Below are 17,379 nucleotides of genomic sequence, written 5' to 3' on the forward strand. Positions count from 1 at the left end.
TAGATCTCTTTTTATCACGGACATATCTATAGAAGATAAAAAATAATATATGAATATATATAATGATAATAATACATACAAACAAGTGATGCACATTATAATTGCTCACCACCCGGTGACCAATGCCTGTCCCATCCCAGTAAATGATTCCAAAACAGAGAAGTCCCAACACTGCAATCCTGGACAAGTGAGAGGCCTGAAAAGAGAATGAGAGAGAGAGAGAGAACTTTGAGAGACCGAGAGCCCAAAAGAGTCCTCAGAATAGCCAGCCCTTCTTCCTGGTCAACCCTCATCTCTATACTGAGCATGACATTGCATGATATGGAATACTTCATTGGCCAATTTGGCCCTCAATCCTAAATCTAAGTTCAAATCATAAGGGGTGTCGTGGACCCTTTGTCTCATCTGTGCCCCATCCCCCCACCCTGTTGTGCTCCTACACACTGGCAAAAAATGGGAAGCTGAGAGGGCCTTGATGTCTCAGTACCAACTCTAAACATCAGTGTACTAACAACATTCTTCTCATAACAAATCCCAGACTAAATCCAAAACATAGAGCTTTTCTAGCTGCTAAAAAGAACAACTAACTCTTTCCCAGTCAAAACCAGGAGAAACATTTCAGGTGTTTGCTTCTTTTGTTATGCCTTTTCTTTCTTTTAAACTTTCTGATTCTGTCAAACAGAAACTACAAAAAGCCAAAGGTTGTATTCATGCGGGCCTTTCAGTAGAAGCCAGAAGATAATAGTTTTTCATAATGATACGTTTTAAATTCAGGTTTACAGTGATGGCTTTTGGGACAGTTTTTAAAAACTGCTGAGAGTTTAATATGTGTTTAACGAGATCCTGTCTACCTTCTTTATAACAAAAGGGAAAGGGAAAAAGGCAGTGAGATTGCCCTTAATTCAGGCAACTGGTAAACATTTTTATTTACTTCCTAAGGAGGGGCTCAGTTTTGGAAAGACCACCCACCTGAAGGTAGCAATTAAAGCAATGGAATGGAAGAGTTCGATCCTACAGGTTTTATTATTACTAAGACTATACGTCAGGAGAAGATATAGGTATACTCTTTTCTTTAGAGCATGTTAGATATTTTACTTTCTCACACCTTAATAGTTAGAGGTACTACTGTCTATACTGTGAGTGTAGTTTGTAGCAGTAAAAAAAAAAAACACAGGGAAAAAAAATGGTAAAAAGAAACTGTGTGAATTTAGGACATATATTCCCTCCTTTTTTTCCCCTCCTCTGACTCCCCTTGAGATTTAACCATGATTTTGTTATTAGGTCTATATATTATAAAGTTATAAAAGGAATGGTCACAAATGTGCTTTAACAATTAACCTAAGGACTTATCTTTTATGCTTAGCTCTGCTGATAATTCAGTTTTTCTCCATTTTGAATGGAATTCTTGCACCATTGAAATCAGTGCAACTGATTGAAAAAAAAAACCCAAAGATTTTATTTTTCTGCCTTAATTTCTCCATATATAAATTTTTCTATTTACTTTCACTCACCACTCTAACATGCTGTAAAGTTTAATAAATTGCTTGAAAATTCTGTGGGGATACAAGAAAGCTAAACTATCAACCTCTGCAAAATTGAATTTTTTAGGTGGTAGTTTTTTTTTAGAGTTCCTATTTTCCATTCTTATGCAGGTCACTTTAAAATGTAAATTAATACAAGTGAAAATACACTTATAGCAAAACTGAGTTTTCTGACACAATGTTGCATACATTAGCAACAAAAGTAGGGCTAAGGAGAATCTCCATCCTTTATTGGATGTGGAGAGAAAACATAGTGACAAAGGATGAGGAAAAGGCCGAGGTACTTAATGCCACCTTTGCCTCAGTCTTTAACAATAAGACCAGTTGTTCTTGGGGTACCCAGTCCCCTGAGCTGGAAGATAGAGATGATGAGGAGAATGAAGCCCCCATAATCCAAGGGGAAATGGTTAGTGACCTGCTACACCACTTAGACACACACAAGTCTATGGGATGGGATGGGATCCAGCCAAGGGTACTGAGGGAGCTGGTGGAAGTGCTCACCAAGCCACTTTCCATCATTTATCAGCAGTCCTGGCTAACCAGGGAGGTCCCAGTTGACTGGAGGTTAGCAAATGTGATGCCCATCTACAAGAAGGACCGGAAGGAGGATCTGGGAAACTACAGGCCTGTCAGTCTGACCTTGGTGCTGGGGAAGGTTATGGAGCAGATCATCTTGAGTGCCATCACATGGCACGTACAGGACAACCAGGTGATCAGGCCCAGTCAGCATGGATTTTATGAAAGGCAGGTCCTGCTTGACTAACCTGATCTCCTTCTATGATAAGGTGACCCACTTAGTGGATGAGGGAAAGGCTGTGGATGTTGTTTACCTAGACTTTAGTAAAGCCTTTGACACTGTTTCCCACAGCATTCTCCTGGAGAAACTGGCTGCTCATGGCTCGGATGGGTGTACTGTTCGCTGAGTAAAAAACTGGCTGGATGTCCGGGCCCAAAGAGTTGTGGTGAAAGGAGTTAAATCCAGTTGGTGGCCGGTCACAAGTGGTGTTCCCCAGGGCTCAGTATTGGGGCCAATTCTTTTTAATATCTTTATCGATAATCTGGACGAGAGGATGGAGTGCTCCCTAAGTAAGTTTGCAGACAACACCAAGTTGTGTGGGAGTGTTGATCTGCTTGAGGGTAGGAAGACTCTACAGAGGGATCTGGACAAGCTGAGTCAATGGGCCGAGGCCAATTGTATGAGGTTCAGCAAGGCTGTGTTGGGTATTGCACTTGGGTCACAACAACCCCAGGCAAGGCTACAGGCTTGGGGAAGAGTGGCTGGAAAGCTGCCTGGTGGAAAAGGACCTGGGGGCATTGGTCGACAGCCGGCTGAATATGAGCCATCAGTGTGCCCAGGTGGCCAAGAAGGCCAATAGCATCCTGGTTTGTATCAGAAACAGTGTGGTCAGCAGGAGTAGGGAAATGATTGTCCCTTTGTACTCAGCACTGGTGAGACCACACCTCGAATACTGTGTTCAGTTTTGGGCCCCTCACTACAAGAAAGACATTGAAACGCTGGAGCACATCCAAAGAAGAGCAATGAAGCTGGTGAAGGGTCTAGAGCACAAGTCTTATGAGGAGTGGCTGAGGGAACTGGGGTTGTTTAGCCTGGAGAAAAGGAGGCTCATGGGAGACCTTATCATTCTCTACAACTACCTGAAAGGAGGTGAGTGTCGTTCTCTTCTCCCATGTAGCAAGTGATAGGACAAGTGGAAACGGCCTCAAGTTGCGCCAGGGAGTTTGAGATTGGAAATTAGGAAAAAATTCTTCACTGAAGGGGTTATCAAGCATTGGAACAGACTGCCCAGGGAAGTGGTTGACTCACCATCCTTGGAGTTATTTAGAAGACGTGTAGCTGTGTTGCTTAGGGACATGGTTTACTGGTGGACTTGGCAGTGTTAGATTAACCGTTCGACTCGATGATCTTAAAGGTCTTTTCCATCCTAAATGACTCTATGCCTCTGTGGTTCAACAACAGCAGAATCTGCAGGATTCACTTCCTTGATTTTGTTCTCTGCAGGCTTGTTTGGTGGTGAAACTGTTGCTTTCAGGAGTGTCCTAGTTTTAGCTAGGACAGTGTTAGCTCTTCTTTTTAGCAGCTAGAAGAGCTCCGTGTTTTGGTTTTACTCAGAGGCTCGCTCTGAGAAGAATGTTGATAGCAAGCTGATGTTTGTAGTTGGACGTGAAACTCCAAGGACTTTTCAGTGTGCCGGAGTGCAGAAGCACGGCAGGATAAGGGGGGAGCATAGTTGGGACAAGGGGGACATGATTCCCCTTGTGATTTGTGGTGGAACTTAAGATTGAGGGCCAAACTGGCCAATTAGTATTCCATATCATGCAGCGTCATGCCCAGTATAAAAGTGAGGGTCAGCCGGAAAGAAGGGCTTTTGCGCTTTGGCTCTTTCGCCTCTTTTGCTCTTTTGCGCTTGCTGCGCTTTTGCTCTATTGCCTTTTTTTCCCCTCTCTCTTCCAGTACTCCCACTCTCGGAGTACTATCTCTCTCTGCCCCTCTCTATTTCGGGGCCTCACGTTCGTCCAGGATTGCAGCTTCGGGACGAGACGGGCTACGGATAAGAGGGGGTGGTGAGCATCTACACTGTGTATTACTTATCTGTATTAAATGGTTCTTATCTCAACCCACGGGTTTCCCTTTCCTCCTTTAATTCTCTCTCTCATTCCTGGGGGTGGGGGAGGGGAAGTGACCGGCTGTGTGTGGGGGGGTCTGGTTGCTGGAGCAGCCTAACCCACGACAAGGAGGCAACTCCTAAAAAAAACTTCCATGGATAGCTAGTCAGACTTGCCTTAGAGTTTTCCAAACAAAGAAAGAGGTAGAGTCGATTCCTGATACCAAACTCAATTTGTTCCTACTCTGTATTAGCTACATCATGTCAGTCTAACAGTTGTTCAGAATGGTATCAAAACAACAGAATTTTGCAGTGTCAGAAGGCCCTTACAAATAGAACTGTATGCTTCGCTTACATTTCCACTATAATCCAAAATACTTTTCAGGAGCAATTAAGCAATTAAAGAAAAGGCTAACCCAATTGTGTTAGTGTCCTGGTTTCAGCTGGGACAGAGTCAGCTCTTCTTTTTAGCAGCTGGAAGAGCTCTGTGTTTTGGTTTTAGTCTGAGACTTGCTCTAAGAATGTTGATAGCACACTGATGTTTATAGTTGGCACTGAGGTCTCAAGGAATTTTCAGCTGCCATGTTCTTGCCAGTGTGCAGGAGCACAACAGGATAGGGGGAAGCATAGCTGGGACAGAGGGTCCACGACTCTCCTTGTGATTTGTACTTAGATTTAGGGCCAAACTGGCCAATTAGTATTCCATATCATGCAGCGTCATGCCCAGTACAAAAATGAGGGTCAGCCAGAAAGAAGGGCCTTTGCTCTTCCGGGACTCTCACTCTCGGAGTGTTATCTCTCTCTCACTCTATTTTCGGGCCTCTCGCTCGTCCGGGATTGTGGTGTTGGGACTTGGGATCTGTTTTGGGATTGTTAGTTCGGGACGAGATGGGCCTCAGTCAAGGGGTGTTGAGCAATTACACCGTACATCACTCGTTTGTATATATTTATCATTGTACATATCTGTATATATTCATATATTAGTAGTAGTAGTATTCAATTGTTCTTATCTCAACCCATGGGTCTCTTTCCCTTTTCTCCATTAATTCCCTTCCTCATCCCCCAGGGGGTGGGAGAGGGTGAGTGAGTGGCTGTGTGGAGTTTAGTTGCTGGAGTGGCCTAAACCATGACAGTTAGAAAGAAATTTACCATTTGTAAGGTTTTATGTCATAAGCCTTTTATTTGGGGAAATATTCTCAGATTATCAATGAGTAAATTCCAAATTGGCCTGGAACTATTTTAAAGTTGATCCCTCACAAAAAATTAAGGATTGCTTGCATTTAAAGTTCAGGAAAGTCATATAAAATAAATAAGATTCTTAAAACTTGGTTATTACGTCTTGTACACTTGTCTCTGCCTTGAACCACATGCACAAATTTTTTGGCTGATAATAGCTGTGCATAGACAGTATCTACAACAGTATGTTTTACAACTATCATGTCCGTGACCTATATTCTAAAGAAAAATTATGCGTTTGTCATTGAATTTGCAAAACAAAACTGCATGCATATTTAATTTACCAATTACCTATGAATTGTAAATGAATCAGTTAAATCTTACATTTTGGTAAGATGGTGGAAAACATGAAATGGATCTGTTTATCAAATAAAATGGAATTGCATCGATTGATTTAAAAAAAAATAAATTTTCTCACGACTGCATAAATTAATATCTTTTTTTTTTTTTTATTCCAGAATCGAATGGAAGAAAGCAAAGCACTCTTTAGGACAATTATCACATATCCATGGTTCCAGAATTCTTCGGTCATTCTGTTCTTAAATAAAAAAGATCTCTTAGAGGAGAAAATTATGTACTCCCATTTAGTTGATTATTTCCCAGAGTATGATGGTAAGTATATTGCCACCATAGCTCATGCCTTGTTTACACTGCGGTAATGACAAAATGTAATAGCCTTGCTCATATTTTGCTTAGAGGTTTTTAGGACAAAGACTATCACCCATTCTTCATTACACTCATTTTCTTCTTTACAAATTGTACTTAGCACACCAAATAGTTTGTAGTCGAATGACTTGCTGGTCATGTTTTTTTAAAAAATTATATGAAAAGGAAAAAAATATTAAAAATAGCAATTTTTAATACTCCAAGTTTTTAAAATCACTGAAGTCTTATGGAATTTTCTAGATTGCTAGGATTTCATTTTATACCTCCATTTATTGTAAATAGGATGGCAGTATCTTTCTGAAGGTAAAGACTTCTGAAATATGATGGATAGTGGCTTAGCAACTTCATCTGCCAGTTCCCTCAGGACCCACGGATGCACCTCATCAGGTCCCATGGACTTGTGCACCTTCAGGTTCTTTAGATGGTCTCGAACCTGATCTTAGAATCATAGAATGGTTAGGGCTGGAAGGGACCTTCAAAGGTCATCTAGTCCAACCCCCCTGCAAGGAACAGGGATATCTCCAACTAGATCAGGTTGCTCAGGGCCTCGTCCAACCTGGCCTTGAACGTCTCCAGGGATGGAGCATCCACCACCTCTCTGGGCAACCTGTTCCAGTGTTCTACAACTCTCATGGTAAAAAATTTTTTCCTAATATCCAATCTGAATCTACCTCCCTCTATTTTAAAACCATTACCCCTTGTCCTATCACAACAGGCCCTCCTGAACAGCCTCTCCCCATCTTTCTTGTAGGCCCCCTTGAGGTACTGGAAGACCGCTATAAGGTCACCCCGGAGCCTCCTCTTCTCCAGGCTGAACAGCCCCAACTCTTTCAGCCTGTCCTCATAGGAAAGGTGCTCCAGCCCTCTTATCATCTTCATGGCCCTCCTCTGGACCCTCTCCAACTGGTCCATGTCCTTCTTATGTTGGGGGCTCCAGAACTGGACACAGTACTCCAGGTGAGGTCTCACAAGGGCAGAGTAGAGGGGGAGAATCACCTCCCTCGACCTGCTGGCCACGCTCCTCTTGATGCAGCCCAGGATGCGGTTGGCCTTCTGGGCTGCAAGAGCACATTGCCAGCTCATATTGAGCTTCTCGTCCACCAGTACTCCCAAGTCCTTCTCCTCAGGGCTGCTCTCGATCCATTCACCACCCAGTCTGTATTTGTGCCTGGGATTGCCATGACCCAGATGTAGGACCTTGCATTTGGCCTGGTTGAACTTCATGAGGTTGGTACGGGCCCACCTCTCCAGCCTGTCAAGGTCCCTCTGGATGGCATCCCTCCCTTCCAGCGTGTCGACGGCACCACACAGCTTGGTGTCATCGGCGAACTTGCTGAGGGTGCACTCCATGCCACTGTCCACGTCACCGACAAAGATGTTGAAGAGGGCCGGGCCCAACACGGACCCCTGAGGGACGCCACTCGTGACCGGTCTCCACTTGGACATCGAGCCGTTGACCACTACTCTCTGAGTGCGGCCATTGAGCCAATTCCTTATCCACCGAGTGGTCCATCCATCAAACCCATGCCTCTCTAGTTTAGAGAGAACAATGTCGTGCGGGACAGTGTCAAAAGCTTTGCACAAGTCCAGGTAGATGATATCCGTTGGTCGACCCTTGTCCACCGATGCTGTCACCCCATCATAAAAGGCCACCAAGTTGGTCAGGCACGATCTGCCTTTGGTGAAGCCATGTTGGCTGTCACCCACCACCTCCTTGCTCTCCATGTGCCTTAGCATGGTTCCCAGGAGAATCTGCTCCATGACCTTGCCAGGCACAGAGGTGAGACTGACCAGCCTGTAGTTGCCTGGGTCCTCCTTGTTCCCCTTTTTAAATATGGGGATTATTAAGCTCCTTGCTCATCCACGCGGGCTTCCTGGTCTTTTTGCCCGACTTGTTCTTCATCGGGATGCACCTCTGCTGAGCTTGGAGGAGGTGCTCCTTGAATGTGGACCAACTTTCCTGGGCCCCTCGTCCCTCCAGGGCCACCTCCCACAGCACTTTGCCCATCAGGTCCTTGAAGAGGCCGAAGTCCGCCTTCTTGATGTCTAGGGCACAGAGCTTGCTGTATAGTTTCCTTGCTGCCCCATGGATCTTGAACTCCACCGTGTCGTGGTCACTGCAGCCAAGGCTGTCCTTAAGTTTCACATCACCCACCAGTCCCTCCCTGTTGGTGAGCACAAGGTCGAGCATGGCACCCCTCCTTGTCGGCTCCTCTATCACCTGCAGGAGGAAGTTGTCGTCCACGCATTCCAGGAACCTCCTGGACTGCCTGTGCCCTGCCGTATTGTCTCTCCAACAGATGTCAGGGTGGTTGAAGTCCCCCATGAGGACCAGGGCTTGTGACTGCGAGGCTGCTCCTATCTGGCTATAAAGCGCCTCATCTGCTCTGTCCTCCTGGCCAGGTGGCCTGTAACAGACCCCTACCGTAACATCCCCTATCCGTCCCCGTCCTCTAATCTTGACCCATAAGCTCTCTGTCAGCTCCTCCTCCAACCCCAGGCGAAGCTCCACGCACTCCAGCCGGTTGCTGACGTAGAGAGCGACACCCCGTCCTCATCTCCCCTTCCTGTCCTTTCTAAAAAGCTTATACCCCTCCATGTTGACACTCCAGTCATAGGAGTCGTCCCACCACGTCTCCGTGATGCCAATAAGGTCGTAGCCCTGCTCATGTGCACGCATCTCCAGCTCATCCTGTTTATTTCCCATGCTGCGTGCATTGGTGTACATACACTTCAGCTGGGCCTCCGACAAAGCCGACTCGCTGGCTGGAGCGACAGGGGTTCTCTTGGACGGCAGTGTAAGTTCGTTTGAACATACCTGTGATCCTTCCTCAGCTTCTGGACCCTCGGTGCTGGCACTGGTGCCATGCTGACAGCGGTATGAATCTGACTTCTTGGCTAAAGCGGCTGGAATTCCCTTCTTCTGTTCTACAGGTACTTCCAGCATATCTTTACCATTCTTGATATTCCCCCCCTCCCCCTTCAGATCTAGTTTAAAGCCCTGCCAATGAGCCCTGCTAGCTTTTGAGCTAAGACCCTGGTTCCCCTCTGAGAAAGGCATGTCCCATCCGGCGCCATCAGACCTGGTTCAGCGAAAGCCTCCCCATGATCAAAGAAACCAAATTTCCGTCGGTGGCACCAGCCTCTGAGCCATCTGTTAATCAAATCTGATTTTCTGTTCCTTTCTATGTTCTTTCCTGCCACTAAAGGGACTGAAGAAAACACTACCTGGGCTCCTGACCCTTCGACCAGTCGCCCCAATGCCCTGAAGTCCCTTTTGATGTCCTTTGGACTTCTCTCTGTTAGCTCATCAGTTCCGACCTGCATGACCAGTAATGGATAATAATCAGAGGGCCATACCAGACCAGGGAGTTTCCTAGTGACGTCCCTGATGCGGGCCCCAGGGAGGCAGCAGACTTCCCTGTGGGTTGGGTCCGGTCGACATATTTGCCCCTCTGTTCCCTTCAGAAGGGAATCACCTATGACAATTACCCTCCTTTTTAACAGGGGCAGTCAGAAATCGTGGAGCAGACCGACTCCCCTTAGGCAATCCTCTGCGTGGGCCCTCGTCTATGTTTTCTTCTTTTGATGAGGTTTTAATACCGATGGCAGTCCGACCCGGCTTTGGAGACACCTCCAAGCAGGGACAGCCATCACCCTCCCTGTCATCCAGTTCCCCTCGCAGAGCACTGTACCTGTTACATAAGGACATCTGGGGGGGGCAGAGGAATTGCCAGGCAATTGCGCTTGCCAGGCCGAGCAGGGACCTTGTGCCATTGCTCCTTGTCCCCTAATTCCTCACATTCCCTGATCCCCTTTAACCTCTCCACTTCTTCTTTCTGCTCTGCCACAACCAGGTTACGGAAGCTGTCAATTTCCTTCTCACTTTCCCTAGTTATTCTTAACCTGCTCACCTCCTTCCTGAGCTCTAGCACTTCATCCTGGAGCTTTGCCACCCGGCTTAGCAGGTCATCAACCTGCTCGCACCTCACCCAGCCATCCTCAGGGTTGCTCCCAGCTACCAAGGATAAGCTGTGACATTCCTCACAGTCTGTGATCTGAACACCCACATCCCTTCGAGTGGGTGCTGAAAGCACATTTTTCCTCCTCCAAGTCACCACCATGACTCCCTGATAAGATGCAGTACTTCAAATCCCATCCAAGGAGCTGTAAACTGCAGCAGTTGTCCCCTCGTTAGGCGGGAACAATAGCCTTCCTCAGCTCCTTCTCAGTGGACAACGACTAGTCGTTGCCCTCCCTGAGGCTATTTATAGCCCTGTGACTCAGAGGTGTGCTGGCTCCGCCCCGGCTCTCGCAGCAGCCCGCCTACGCCGGCACCGCCCCCAACAGCAGCAGATCTGGTCCCGGCTAGAAAATGCTTCCAGAAAAGCCCTAGAAAAGAGCTTTTCTTCGGCTTTTTCCTGCAGTAGCTCTCCCCAGTCGCAGTCTTACCTGCTCTGAAGTAGATCTCCGCAGAAAATCTTCTCTTACAGTGGGTGGTTCTTCCTTCTCCCAGTCTCTGCCTTTACCTTCTATGACTTGGGCTGCGCAGCTGGAGCTCTTGCCAGTGAAGACTGAGGCAAAGAAGTCATTGAGAACCTCAGCCTTCTCCATATCCCGGGTAGCCAGGTCCCCCGTTTCCTTCCAGAGAGGGCCTAAATTTTCCCTAGATCTCTTTTTATCACTGACATATCTATAGTAGTTTTTCTTGTTGCCCTTGATGTCCCTGGCCAGATTTAACTCTATCAGGGCTTTAGCTTTCCTAACCTGATCTCTGGTTGCTTGGACAATCTCTCTGTATTCTTCCCAGGCTACCTGTCCTTGATTCCACCGTCTGTAGGCCTTCTTTTTGTGCCTGAGTTGGTTCAGGAGCTCCTTGTTCATCCATGCAGGCCTCCTGGTGTTCCTACCTGACTTCCTTTTTGTTGGGATGCACTGCTCCTGAGCTTGGAGGAGGTGATCCTTGAATATTAACCAGCTTTCTTGGGACCCTCTTCCATCCAGGGCTTCATCCCATTGTACTCTATCAAGGAGATCCCTGAAGAGGCCAAAGCCTGCTTTCCTGAAATCCAAGGTAGTGAGCTTGCTGTGCACCCTCCTTGCTTCCCTAAGAATCTTGAATTCTACCATTTCATGGTCACTGTAGCCAAGGCTGTCCTTGAGTGTCACGTTCCCCACCAGCCCTTCTTTGTTGGTGAGAACAAGGTCCAGCGTAGCACCTCTCCTCGTTAGTTCCTCTACCACTTGGAGAAGGAAGTTATCATCCATGCATTCCAGGAACCTCCTGGATTGTCTGTGCCTTGCTGTGTTGTCCTTCCATCAGATATCAGGGTGGTTGAAGTCCCCCATGAGGATCAGGGCTCGTGAACATGAGGCAGCTCCTATTTGTCTGTAGAGGGCCTCATCCACCCAGTCCTCCTGGTCAGGTGGTCTGTAGCAGACCCCTACTACTCTGTCCCCTGTCCCTGCTCTGCCTTTAATCCTAACCCATAAGCTCTCAGTTGGGACCTCATTCCTCCCCAGGTGCAGCTCCATGCACTCCAGCTGGTCTTTGACATAGAGGGCAACCCTTCCTCCTCTTCTCCCCTGCCTATCCTTCCTAAAGCACCTGTACCCTTCTATTCTGACACTCCAGTCATAGGATTCATCCCACCATGTCTCCATGATGCCAATAAGATCATATTCCAACAGGCACGCACATGCTTCTAACTCCTCTTGCTTATTCCCCCTTAAATCTCTCATTTTCAAAACTAAAGAGTGATAAAAGGAAAAAGTTAGTTTTTTCCTGTTTGAGAGGAAAGGATGTGTTCACAGTCAACAGCCTGCAGAATCAGACTATACTTATTTATGAGTCAGTATAAGTTTAGTTTGATAGTACTATACAGAAGAGAACTGGCAGTTGAATAGAAAATATTCTTGTCCTTTCAAGTTACAAGTGTGACAGGTGCCCTAGATGACATCCTGCAGGTGAAAAGGCTCTATGGGCCCTTCTGTTATCATCACTCAAGTGGAGATACACCTGTGTTAAATGCTTGTCCAGAAAAAAAACCAGAAAAAATTCACACAGAATGGTTGAGGTTGGAAGGGACCTCTGGAGATCATCTGGTCCAACCCTCCTGCTCAAACAAAGTCACCTAGTGCCTTTTGCCCAGGACCATGTCCAGATGGCTTTTGAATATCTTCAAGGAGGGAGCCTCCACAACCTCTCTAGGCAGCCTGTTCCAGTGTTCGATCACTCTCACATTAAAAAAAGGTTTCCTGATGTTCAGATGGAAACTCCTGTGTTTCAACTTGTTCCCATTGCCTCTTGTCCTGTCACTGGGCACCATCGACAAGAGCCTGGCCCATCTTCTTTATACCCTTCCTTCAGGTATTTGTACACATTGATGTGTACAAATGTGCCTGCCTGAACTTTCTCTTCTTTAGGATAAACAGTCCCAGATTTCTCAACCTTTCCTCCAGTTGGCCCTGGAGGAAACCTGACCAACCTTTCCATCATCTTTGTGGCCCTTTGCTGGACTCTCTCCAGCATATACACGTCTCTCTCGTACTAGGGAGCCCAGAGATGGACACAGGACTCCAGGTGTGGCCTCATCGGTGCTGAGTAGAGGGGAAGGATCACCTCCCTTGACCTGCTGGCAACATTCCTCCTAATGCAGTCCAGGATACCATTAGCCTTATTTGTGGCAAGGGCACATTGCTGGCTCATGTTCAACTTGGTGTCCACCAGGGCCTCCAGGTCCTTTTCTGCAAAGCTGCTTTCCAGCTGGGTGGCCCTCAGCGTCTATTGGTGCCTGGGCTTGTTCTTCCTCAGGTGCAGGACTTAGCACTTCCCCTTGCTGAACTACATGAGGTTCCTGTCAGCCCATTTCTCCAGCCTGTCAAGGTCCTTCTGGATGGCAGCCACTCCTTCCAGTTTTGTATCATCAGCAAACTTGCTGATGGTACACTCTGCCCCATTATCCAGATCATTAAAGAAGATGTTAAACAGGACTGGACCCAGTATTGACTCCTGGGGTACCCCACTATTTACTGGCCTCCAACTAGACTTCGTGCCACTGATAACCACCCTCTGATCCCAGCCATTCATTCAGTTTTCAGTCCCCCTCACTGTCTGCTCATCCAGTCCATACTTCATCAGCTTCCCTATGAAGATCTTATAGGAGACAATGTCAAAAGCCTTAGTGAATTCTAGGTAGAAAATATCCACTGTTTTCCCCTCACCTACCAAGCCAGTCATTTCATTGTAGAAGGTTATCAGGTTTTCAATCAGTCAGCTCAGATAAACCCTCTTCCTCTTCTCCTTTGCCATGGGTAAGGGAAACAAAAGAAGGTTATGGACCAGTAGGGCCATAACCAGTAGGCTAGACCTGAAAATCTTTAAGCATCTGACTAATTCTGCAGATCTTACTGGACTTGACCCCTTAGACAAGGTTATGGTTTGATTTGATTTCTTCTGGTGGAAAGATGGGGTGGATTACACAGTCTGTGGCTTGCATGGGTCACTGTGTGATCCCCTCTGCTGTTCCAGCACCCTATTTGGAGATGTTGAAGATGGACAGATTTGGAGAACTCATCAGAATTAGATATTTTTCAGCTAGATCACTTCTCCTGTGCAGTTTCCTGTGTGGTAGCACAATAGAGAAAGTAGCATAGGGATGAGAAATGCTAACTAGGATGGCAAATTGGACTGATTAAACTAAGCAGTTGTACTGCACAGTATGTCGTAACAAGATTGGATGAGAGACTGAGACGTGCTCAAGGGTCAGAACATCACATGAAGGTATGCTTTCACAGCTAATGCTAAAAGACTGATTCTTAGACTGGAATGGAGAGCTGGGAGAGGGGAAAAAGACAAAAAAGGGGCCACTGCTTGGGAAGGAAAGAAGAGAAAAATGTCTATCCACATGAGCACACTCCCCTCCGGAGTCTTCAAAGAAAATAAACGATTACAATCACCAAGTTAATGTAGCCAAGCCAAATTGTAGTATTTTTTATATAGGACTTGACGATCATATAGAGAGACCCTTTGAAGACTGCTAAATAGGGAGCAATGGACATAAACCCTACTGATTTATATTATAATTCTTTTCCAAGATTATTTAGATCATAACCACTTAGCATTGTAAATCTAACATTGGCTCATTCCCTTATTTCTAAATTCCTGAGGTGGCAAACTTTCTTTTTAACCTCAGTTTTCTGTACTTGAACTCCAGTCAAAAAAAAATTTAAATTACATGATAATCAGCAGACATGTTATTAGGTAAGCAAAATTTGAATATAGGCTTTGAATAGTGCAGTAGATTTTGAGAGTTGGACAACCTTACCTGTGTCTACCCACTGTAAAATTGTTTAACAAAATTCTAGGAAGTTGATTAAAATAATAAATGGCTTATTTTGAAGAAATCATTGTTTTTGAAAGTCTAGGAGTCTCCTTTACAAATATTTAAACTTATTAAGAGTAAAAAAAAAGAAAGGTGAAATTTCTTGTTACTGCTGTTTCTATAGAATATGTGCTGAAGCTAAAGGCTAGAATCTGTTGTGTTTAGAAACTGTAAAAATTTTGAACAGTCCTCTCTGTCCTACCTCAGAAAACTTATTATCTGTTTACATGTTCTTCTCTACATGTCAGCAAATGTATACTCTGTGTATGTGTCTATATATACATATATATTCATGTGCATACACCAGGATATTGCAAGAATCATGTTCTCCTTCCACAAGGCTTTGCAACCAATAGATATCAGAAAGCATATGATTTCTCTTCTGTGCTTCCTTTGCTACCTAATTTTTGCAGTTATCCAAATTAGAAATGTTTGCAATTGTATTTAAGTATTAAAAATAAGTTTTATTGTGCAGTTGTTGAAGTTATGTGGGCACAAGCTAACCCTCTAAGTACAGATTTAATAACTACTGAAGGACAGAACTATATAACAGCTGAGCACTGGTATTTATATTGTCATGTAACAAGACCAGGATTAATGAGAAGATAGGAGGAGGCGGCACAGCAAACATACATGTTCTGTAGAAACCCACATTGCAGAAGCAGGAGGACAAGGGAATAATGGCCTAAGAAAATTGCACTGGAACAGAATTGCAGTATAGGAAAACAATAGCTTGTGACTAATGTTCCTGCTTCTGTGCTGCTCTTTTGGCTGTGAACATGAACGGATTCTCACTGTTCTAGATTGGAAGTCATTATTTTGCCTTCTGTCTTGTGTAAAGCAGAACATGCAGTTTGGTTACATAGACTTTGTGTTCTGAGAATTACAGACTTAATTTAGATTTAATAGGATTGTTATATATAATTTAGATAATTGTTTTTAGAACATTAACTTTTTGCAATTGAACAGCTTCAACTAGTAAGCATGTACATTTTATTATCACTAAAATAAATTAATTTATATTGGAGACAGTGTCAGACCAGTTTATGATGTAACTTGATTATGCTGCATTTTAAAAGAACAAACTTAAGTATAGTTTAAATATAGTAGATATAGACTGAAAATGGACCAATTCTATTAATTTTTTAAAATATTTATTAGTATAAAGCAACTGTTTCTTCCGATGTTCATTTTGTGTGGTTGTATATCATCAATTTCATTTCTCCATTTTAAACATCTTATGGAAGAAAGAAGATAGTCAGCAGGAAAAGAAACATATAAAATTATATAGAATGGTTTGAGTTGGAAGGGACCTTAAAGATCATCTAGTTCCAACCCCCCTGCCATGGCCAGGGACACCCTCCACTACACCAGGTTGCTCAAAGCCTCATCCAACCTGGCCTTGAACACTTCCAGGGATGGGGCATCCACAACTTCTCTAGGCAACCTGTTCCAGTGCCTCATCACCCTCAGAGTGAAGAACTTCTTCCTTATCTAAATCTAAATCTAAATCTAAATCTAAATCTAAATCTAAATCTCCCCTCTTTCAGTTTAAAGCCATTGCCCCTTGTCCTATCACTACACGCCCTTGTAAAAAGTCCCTCTTCAGCTTTTCTGTAGGCCCCCTTTAAGTACTGGAAGACTGCTGTAAGGTCTCCCCGGAGCCTTCTCTTCTCCAGGCTGAACAGTCCCAACTCTCTCAGCCTGTCTTCATAGGAGAGGTGCTCCAGCCCTCAGATCATATTATCATATTTGTGGTCCTCCTCTGGACTTGCTCCATGTCCTTCTTGTGTTGGGGACTCCACAGCTGAACACAGTATTCCAGGTGGGGTCTCACGAGAGCAGAGTAGAGGGGCAGAATCACCTCCCTCGACCTGCTGGCCACACTTCTTTGGATGCAGCCCAGGATACGGTTGGCTTTCTGGGCTGCAAGCGCACATTGCTGGCTTCTCATCAACCAACACCTCCAAGTCCTTCTCCTCAGGGCTGCTCTCAATCCATTCTCTGCCCAGGAAAGAACAGCTCTTGCATGATCAAGTTCTGTTTTTTCCTTCTATTTTATTTTTTAATAGTTCCTACTGGGAAAAAATAGTATATGGTAGTATTTATTAGTAAAAATTTTCCCTTCTCTTATATGAGGATCACGGACTCTTTCTTCTGTTTTCTGCTCCTAAGGTTCCCCTCCTAAAGAAGTTCAAATATTGAATTGAATTTAGGAAAAACTGACTTTCTCTTCTTAATTATCAGGACCACAACGAGATGCACAAGCTGCACGAGAGTTCATCTTGAAGATGTTTGTAGACCTGAATCCAGACAGTGACAAAATTATCTACTCCCACTTCACATGTGCTACAGACACAGAGAATATACGCTTCGTCTTTGCTGCTGTCAAGGACACAATCCTACAGTTAAACTTGAAGGAGTACAACCTGGTCTAACTGTGCCTAGGAGGCCCTCCAAGACCACCTTTGTGTGATTGAAGATACACGAGAGGGACTGTATTATCTATGAAAACAAATTGCATAATACTAATTTATTGCTGACCTGGACTCTGTGAATGTCCACAGAGTTTTTAGTTAATATTATGATTTTATTTAAACTATATGGAGCAAAACCAAAAGATACTGAAGTACATTCACAGTACATTTTCTTATTTTTTAGGCAAAAACTTATGACTCAATATGTTTTAAATTTTCAGTCATACACTCGCAAAGGATAACAGTTTTTTGCTATTGAAGCAAAATGAAGCTGTTTTCCTCTTTCCCTGACCCTTTCTCTCTCCCTCCTTCCTCCTCCCCTTATGTTTTTAAAGGTACAATGGCTATTTTCCCAGTTGTATTCCTTGGTAAAATATTTTCTGTTGAGTGATTTGATCAGGAAAAATGCTGTCATCAGAACTGAAGTTATCAGTCATTCAAATTTTACAGA

General features: G+C 44.7%; 1 protein-coding gene across 1 annotated transcript in view; it reads left to right on the forward strand.

Moving 5' to 3' along the window:
• Positions 1-16,889, forward strand: part of LOC147526201 (guanine nucleotide-binding protein G(q) subunit alpha-like) — a 310,254-nt gene extending 293,365 nt beyond the window's left edge. The window contains exons 6-7 of the mRNA XM_086630244.1: positions 5,860-6,013; positions 16,699-16,889. Coding sequence (XP_086486370.1) covers positions 5,860-6,013; positions 16,699-16,889 — 345 coding nt within the window. The remainder of the gene's footprint in view (positions 1-5,859; positions 6,014-16,698) is intronic.
• The last annotated feature ends 490 nt before the right edge of the window (positions 16,890-17,379 follow it).

Source organism: Tauraco erythrolophus, chromosome W (assembly GCF_009769465.1).
Source record: "Tauraco erythrolophus isolate bTauEry1 chromosome W, bTauEry1.pri, whole genome shotgun sequence".
NCBI lineage: Eukaryota > Metazoa > Chordata > Aves > Musophagiformes > Musophagidae > Tauraco > Tauraco erythrolophus.